General features: G+C 42.8%; 1 protein-coding gene and 1 long non-coding RNA gene across 3 annotated transcripts in view; one reads left to right on the top strand and one right to left on the bottom strand.

Moving 5' to 3' along the window:
* The window catches only part of LOC125047819, a 17,930-nt gene that overhangs the window by 5,013 nt on the left and 5,417 nt on the right, over nucleotides 1-7,500 (bottom strand). The gene's annotated exons all lie outside the window — the stretch shown is intronic.
* The window catches only part of LOC125047817 (MARVEL domain-containing protein 1-like), a 58,152-nt gene continuing 54,765 nt past the window's right edge, over nucleotides 4,114-7,500 (top strand). The window contains exon 1 of one of the 2 annotated variants that reach the window (XM_047646311.1): nucleotides 4,114-4,485. In XM_047646311.1, the coding sequence (XP_047502267.1) occupies nucleotides 4,339-4,485 (147 nt within the window). In that variant the 5' untranslated portion in view covers nucleotides 4,114-4,338. The remainder of the gene's footprint in view (nucleotides 4,486-7,500) is intronic. The other variant, XM_047646312.1, reaches the window with a different exon arrangement.

Here is a 7,500-nt window from a genome sequence, read left to right as displayed (position 1 = left end):
TACGAAGTTGGTTTCCCGTTGCCTTCCTTCGGGTGATTGAAGATTTCTAAGTATTTAATTTCCCTACTATACCGTCCATATGAATATGTTAATGATTGGAAAATGATTGTGGATGGTTGATCGTTATATTGCTTAAATGTAGTGGAGATTATTATACTTGTGCTAATTTTAGCATCATAATTATATATGTGTATCTGTATTATATATATATATATATATATATATATATATATAGACACATTATATATATACATATATATATACACACATACATATACATATGTGTGTGTGTGAGCATGAGAGAGAGAGAGAGAAAGTGTGTGTGTAGACATGTGTGTATATATATGTATATATATATATATATATATATATATATATATATATATATATATATATATATATATATATATTTATGTATATGTACATCTATGTATATATATGTATGTGTATATATATGTATACATCTATGTATATATATGTATGTGTATATATATGCATGTGTATGTATGTGTGTGTGTATATATATATGCATGTATATGTATGTGTATATATATACAAATACATATATACACATAGATATAGATATATATGTGTGTGTGTGTGTGTACACATATACACACATACATACATATATTGTGTGTAGGCATAACCCGGTCAAGATCAAGGCCCCGACTGCGGTCTTGCACCTGGCCGTGCGGACCGCCCTGTGCCTTGACCCGAGCCGGGTCGGGCTCAAACCAGTCAAGCTATCGCCTTGCGCAGACGCGTCTTCGTCATCTCTTTAAACATATAGCCGGGAATGCTTCAGGATGTGCCCCACTACGAACATTTGATGGTCTCAGTGCACCACAGTAACTGGACTTCAATTTTAGAAAGAAGAAGAACACGTAATTCCTCTACGCACTTTCATAGTTACCACCATTGCCGCTTACCATGCGAATGCGATGATGGAGCTCAGACTTCGGATTAAGATATCTGGACCTTGTTTATTAATCATAACAATGTCTACACTTCAGTACTTCAGTTACTTGCATTACATTTTTTTTTTTAAAGTTGTTACATCATGATATACAGGTAATCGTTGATTAGTAACTCAATCAACGCCGAAATCATGGCGGCAAAAGTGCTAACCCAGCGCGCTGCATACAGACATTACTTACTCTTGATGAAACTACTCTAAAATTAGTTTTCCCATAGAGTAGTTTCCACATAAAAAAAAACTCATATTTGAAAACCTAAATAAAATACTTTACAAACCTGATCTTTATTCAAGGTGCAGTTGGAATATATGTATTTGTACAAAACTAGAAATCCATACCTACAAACACGAGAGACCACATTCAAGACCGAGAGTGTTCATTATGCATCTACCCACAACGGTCTTCACTTGAAACAACAGAGAAGGAAATGATGGGATCAAGGAGTGAGAAACTTGCCATCTAGAATAAGATACGTAACAACAAGCTCGAACAAAGCTGAAGGCTTTAGCGTGAAGCCAACGACTCTGATTTTAGTTTCCGATTCACAGCGAGGCGCGATTTTTAAGAATTATGAAAAAAAAAGAGCACAGCAATATCTAGTTGTTAGACAATCCACAGAAACGATTTATAAACTTCAGTTTTCTCTGAATATAAAAGATTTGAAATGAATGGGTCTGTTTCGCATCAAGGAAGTACTATCTGCAACTCCCACAGGGACAGATATAGGATAAGACTTGCTTTCCTTCAATCATGATTTATTCTTTCATTTTCCCGCTATCACTGCTGCTGTCTGAGCTTCGTGTAAAAATGGTCCTGATAAAAGAGATTGTAGAATAGTAATTGAGTCCATGTGTTTTCAAACTAAACTTGTTAATTTAAACCTTCATCAGTAGTATAAGTATTGGTATGTTCACGTTAATGCGCTGCAGTCTCATGGTTATAGAGCATTAAAGTGAACATATCGTTGCTTATCTTACAGATAGAGTTTTAACAAAACATTTGTGCAGTTGGCATAAAACTCTTTCTTTGACAAAAACACTTTTTAACGTTTAGAATTTTGAACATCGACTTTAAAAATCTGCAGAAGTGTCTCGTTAGCCCTAAGGAAGAATCCTGTAAAAGTCACTTCGACTTCTTGAGTTCGAAGAGTTTATTTCGCCAATTTGCGTTCAGAGTCACACATAAACTTCACTATGCATTCCTCAACACAAAGAAAAAGTGTTTCTCGCGACAGTAACAAACAAGAGAAGTTTAACTCACGTGGTTCAGTGGGTGAATTTTGCAGGCATCCTCGGCCTCTTGGCGTCTGAACGTGTCGTCAGGAGAAGGGATGTCAGCATCGCGGGGTTCGACTCGTCAGCGGGGAGAGCGAACGGCGTGCTTGTCATTCGTCGCATGCTCAGAGCAGCGTTCCGGGACTTACTATATCAAAGTTCAAGGTGAAACCATAGAACTACGTTTAATCGGCATAGAAAATACAGTCAAGCTGGTTAAACAGGAAAATATTCGGGACCGCATAAGACCGCTAGTGGGGGGGTCAAATAACAGCATTTATTGTAATCACAGTCAGACCGAGAATCAGCCTCTGCACAATGCAATTAAACATCGATTAGGCAGAACAAAATAATTATATCAATAATTTAAACAGTCCAAGCAAAAATCAAAGAAACATCCACCGTATCCAATGGGCTTGTGACAGTAAGAAGTAGAAAAAAGAGAGGAGAGGAAAATGACTGTAATCCACTATGAAGGTGCTGTTCCTGAATGTGGAAAGTTACCCGCTGTTGCAGCTTTCAGGGAAGAAAATCCTGGGGTGAAGAAACAACAATGTTTAGACAAACAGACGCGGCAGTGGAAAAAGACACAACAACAGAACATTACGGTTGGAAATACTGTTGCACATCGACCAAAAGAGAAAAAAAATAACTGACCTTCCAACGAAACAAAGTAGTGAATAGGTGATTTATATGAATTAGTGCTGATGGTGAGGACGTCCGACATGAACGGCCAGAAAAGAACGAAAAAAACAAACTGCACAGACATGGAAAACAGATTGTAGAAGAAAAAAATGGAAGGAAAAATATCGAAACAATTAATATGTTTTTTCGAAGAGTGTAGTGGAAAACGAAACTTTTAATAACTTGGTAAAAATATATCAATCATCTCTCTCTCTCTCTCTCTCTCTCTCTCTCTCTCTCTCTCTCTCTCTCTCTCTCTCTCTCTCTCTCACTCACTCACTCACTCACTCACTCACTCACTCACTCTCACTCTCACTCTCACTCTCACTCTCACTCTCACTCTCACTCTCACTCTCACTCTCTCTCTCTCTCTCTCTCTCTCTCTCTCTCTCTCTCTCTCTCTCTCTCTTATGCCTCTCTGCGTAAAACAGTTTAGCCATACTTACGTAAATGCTTGTGCAAACGTACGACTTAAAAAATAAAAATTGTTTTCTTAAGTCGAGAGAGAGAGAGAGAGAGAGAGAGAGAGAGAGAGAGAGAGAGAGAGAGAGAGAGAGAGAGAGAGAGAGAGAGAGAGAGAGAAAGAGAAAGAGAAAGAGAAAGAGAAAGAGAAAGAGAAAGAGAAAGAGAAAGAGAGAGAGAGAGAGAGAGAGAGAATAAAAAAATAATGATTATCACAATAATAATATTTATTTTCAATGTTATTTTCTTACTACTAATACTAATACATATGATAATGATAATATTGATAAGGGTTACCTCGCGCGGCCAGGTCACAGAGGATGCGTCGCGTCGCGGGGCATGAGCGAAAATTGGTTGTTTTTTGTTACGTTTCGTTCGCTGGAGTGGGCGGGGCATCGGGTGAGCTGGGTGGGGGGGAGAGGGTAGGAAGGGAAGGGAGGGAAGGTGAAAAAGAGGAGGAATGAATTAAGAAGAGAAGGAGGAGAGAAATAATAAATAAAAGGAAAGACTGACGAAGGAAAGGTAAAGGAAGAGTGAATGAGTGAGAGAGCGAGGAGAATGAGTAAAGTAAGCGAGGAGTCGAGGGGATGGAGGGAGGAGGCAAGGGTGGAGTAACATTCCCCTCCCTCCCCCCTCCACCGCCCCCGCCCCTTCGCGTGTGTGGTGCCTCCGCTCTCGTGGTTGGCAGTACGCTAGAAACTGGTGAGCGAGAGCGACGTGACTGTGTGTGTGCGCCCGCGAAAAAACACGACCCTCGAACTTTTCTCTGTTGGAACGCCCCCCCAGTCTCCTACTTCCCCCCTTCTCTCTCTCCTACAGGAGGAAGTTCCCCCCCCTACTCTTAAGGAGACGTCCTTCCATCCTTCCTTTTTCTCTCTCTTCTCTTCCTCTCTCTCTCTTCTCTTCAACCTCTCCCTCGAGCTTCCCTTAAACACGACATGATGGCCGAGACTCACCCCAAATCCGAGGTGTCGTCCACTGTGACCACCTCGCCGACCTACGCCTCCCCTCAGAAGTCGACGGGAATCTCTCTGTGCCTCGAGTACTTCAAGACGGCCCCGGGAATCATCAAGATCATCGAGCTGGTAAGTTTTGAAATCGACAAGAGGGTTGTTTGCACTTTGTTTTTTGTTTTTCCTTTGGTTTTCGCGAACACGTAGAGGAGGTAAACAACACGGGCGGGGGTGCAGGCGCAGGGATCCGAGCCGACCTGTTGATAGGGCGATCGCGTCGGTCCTTCGAGTTGGGGACCCGCCTGACAGGAACTCTGGCGGAAGAGCTGCATGTTTTGACAATGATGTTTATGTTCGCTGGCTCTTTCCTTGTCGCTATTTTTATCAGTGGCTGTTTGGTGTTCTCATACATACGTGTGCATGTGTCTGCAAAAATACGAAATCCAGACGCATCCCCACATGCACTGACGCACGCAAGCACATTTACTCACAAATAAGTATACTAACACACACACACACACACACACGCAGACACACACACACACACACACACACACACACACACACACACACACACACACACACACACACACACACACACACACACACACACACACACACATACACACACACACACACCCACATACACACAGACGCTCTCTGTTTTCATGTATTTTTCAATGAAGATACAAATAATGAGCATCGTACCTTCCCACCTGCAGAAGATAAGAGCCGTTTCTCTTCTCAGCGATAATATTAAATGATCATCAGATGAAGTACAGTGGTTTAAAGGCCAACGGACAGGATGCATAATCGGGGCCAACGGACACTGCAAGGAACGAGTCTGTGGTTTATTTACTCAACGATAAGCAGTCTTGCAAATGTGCTGTATATTTAGCTTTCACGTGATACAGTGGTGATGCATGCTAAATGGCGTGAAAGATAAATAATAAGTGAGTACGAATGAGGGAGAGAGGGAGTCAGGAAGAGGGGGTGGGAGACAGGGAGAGGGAGAGGCAGAGGTGGAAAGAGACAGGAGAGGAAAAGGGAGTGCGAGAAGGATAATAAGAGAGAGAGGGAGAGGCTGAAGGTGAAGGTTAAAGAAGAAGAGGAGAGACGACTGAGATATATGGATAGATAGATAGACAGACAGATATATATATATATAGATAGATAGATATATAGATAGATATAAATTATTGGTAGCAGAGGTAGCCTGAGCAAGCAGGAGTTTGCCGGCCTCACAGGTGCTACAGAGCTAGCTATGTTAGGATGCTCAACCACCGGCGCTCTGCTATTTTCAGCTGACCCGTTCCTCCACCTTTCTCTCTCTCTCTCTCTCTCTCTCTCTCTCTCTCTCTCTCTCTCTCTCTCTCTCTCTCTCTCTCTCTCTCTCTCTCTCTCTCTCTCTCTCTCTCTCCCTCTCCCTCCCTCCCTCCCTCCCTCCCTCCCTCCCTCCCTCCCTCCCTCCCTCCCTCCCTCCCTCCCTCCCTCCCTCTCCCTCTCCCTCTCCCTCTCCCTCTTTCTCTCTCTCTCTCTCTCTCTCTCTCTCTCTCTCTCTCTCTCTCTCTCTCTCTCTCTCTCTCTCTCTCTCTCTCTCTCTCTCTCTCTCTCACTATATATATATATAGCTCTATCTATCTATTTATCTATCTGTCTCTCTATCTACCTATCTATCTCTATCTACCTATCTATCTGAACATATATATATATATGTATATGTGTGTGTGTGTGTGTGTATGTGTGTGTGTGTGTGTGTGTGTGTGTGTGTGTGTATGTGTATGTATGTGTATGTATATACACATACACACAAACCCACCCACACGCACGCACACACACACACACACACACACACACACACACACACACACACACACACACACACACACACACACACACACACACACACACACAAATATGTGTATACATATACAAATACATATATATCTGAATATGCGAATACACACATGTGTTTACGTAATTACAATGAAATATCCTTTTAATTGTGCTCAGAATTCGCGAATTCACAAACAAATCCTTCAAACTGCTTTGTGATATTTGAAGCATTAATCAAAACAACATATCGCCTTAAGAGGTCAAACGGAGGTGTCGTAGGGGAAGAGAGATGGTGAACTCTTCAATCACCCGAAGGAAGGCAACGGGAAACCATTTTTGTACCCTCCCTTGTACAGCCACGAAATTAAACATGATCTCTGATACGGCACAGAAAAAAAAAAAAAAAAATCACAGGACAGGATTTAAGCTTCGCACGCACACGCAGCTCTATTTACACACAGCACACACCTCCTTACGCACACACACACACACAAAAAAAAAAAAATACACACACACAGATATAAAAGGGAAAACCGTGTCATCAGCGAGTGAGTGACCCTAGCGAGTCAACCTCCACCCGCCCACCCCCCAATCTCAGTCGTCCCCCCACCCCCCAATCTCAGTCACCCCCTTCTCCCCCCAATCACACTCGCCCCCCCCCCCCCATTCCTCCTGAGAAAGCGCGATCGGGGCATGTGCTTCCCCGGACTCGACGAGGCTTAGGTGCCAGTCAGAGTAGTGATTAGCGTTCGGAGATGAGCATCTTGAGGCAGCAATTGAGCAGAAAGGGCAGTGGGGGAGGAAAGAGGTTAGGTGGATGGGAGTTGGTGGGGGGGAGGGAGCGCAGGGAAGGGGAGAAGGTGTGTGTGTGTGTGTTTGTGTGTGTGTGTGTGTGTGTGTGTGTGTGTGTGTGTGTGTGTGTGTGTGTGTGTGTGTGTGTGTGTGTGTGTGTGTGTGTGTGTGTGTGTGAGTGAGGGATTAGGAGTGAGGGAGAGGGAGTGGGAATGGGAGAAGGAAGAGGAGAGGGAAAAGGGGAGAAGAATAGGAGAGAGAAAAAAAAAGTCAAAATGATAAACGGATGAGTATGAGTTAAAAGGAGAAAGAGAGAAAATGTGGATAAGGATAGGGATAAGAAGAGGAAGGAAAAAGAAGAAGAGAAAAGACTAGAAAAAAAGGAGAGAGAAATAAAGAGAAAACATGATACAGAGACGGAAGTACAGAGACCGCGGGAGAGAAATGGAGGTAAAAATACAGAGTCCGCGGGAGACGGAGTAAAGGAAAACAACAAACATATAAAGTAAGAGGGAGAGA

Source organism: Penaeus chinensis, chromosome 42, assembly GCF_019202785.1.
Source record: "Penaeus chinensis breed Huanghai No. 1 chromosome 42, ASM1920278v2, whole genome shotgun sequence".
Lineage (NCBI taxonomy): Eukaryota > Metazoa > Arthropoda > Malacostraca > Decapoda > Penaeidae > Penaeus > Penaeus chinensis.
This window is presented reverse-complemented; position numbering and strand designations above follow the sequence as displayed.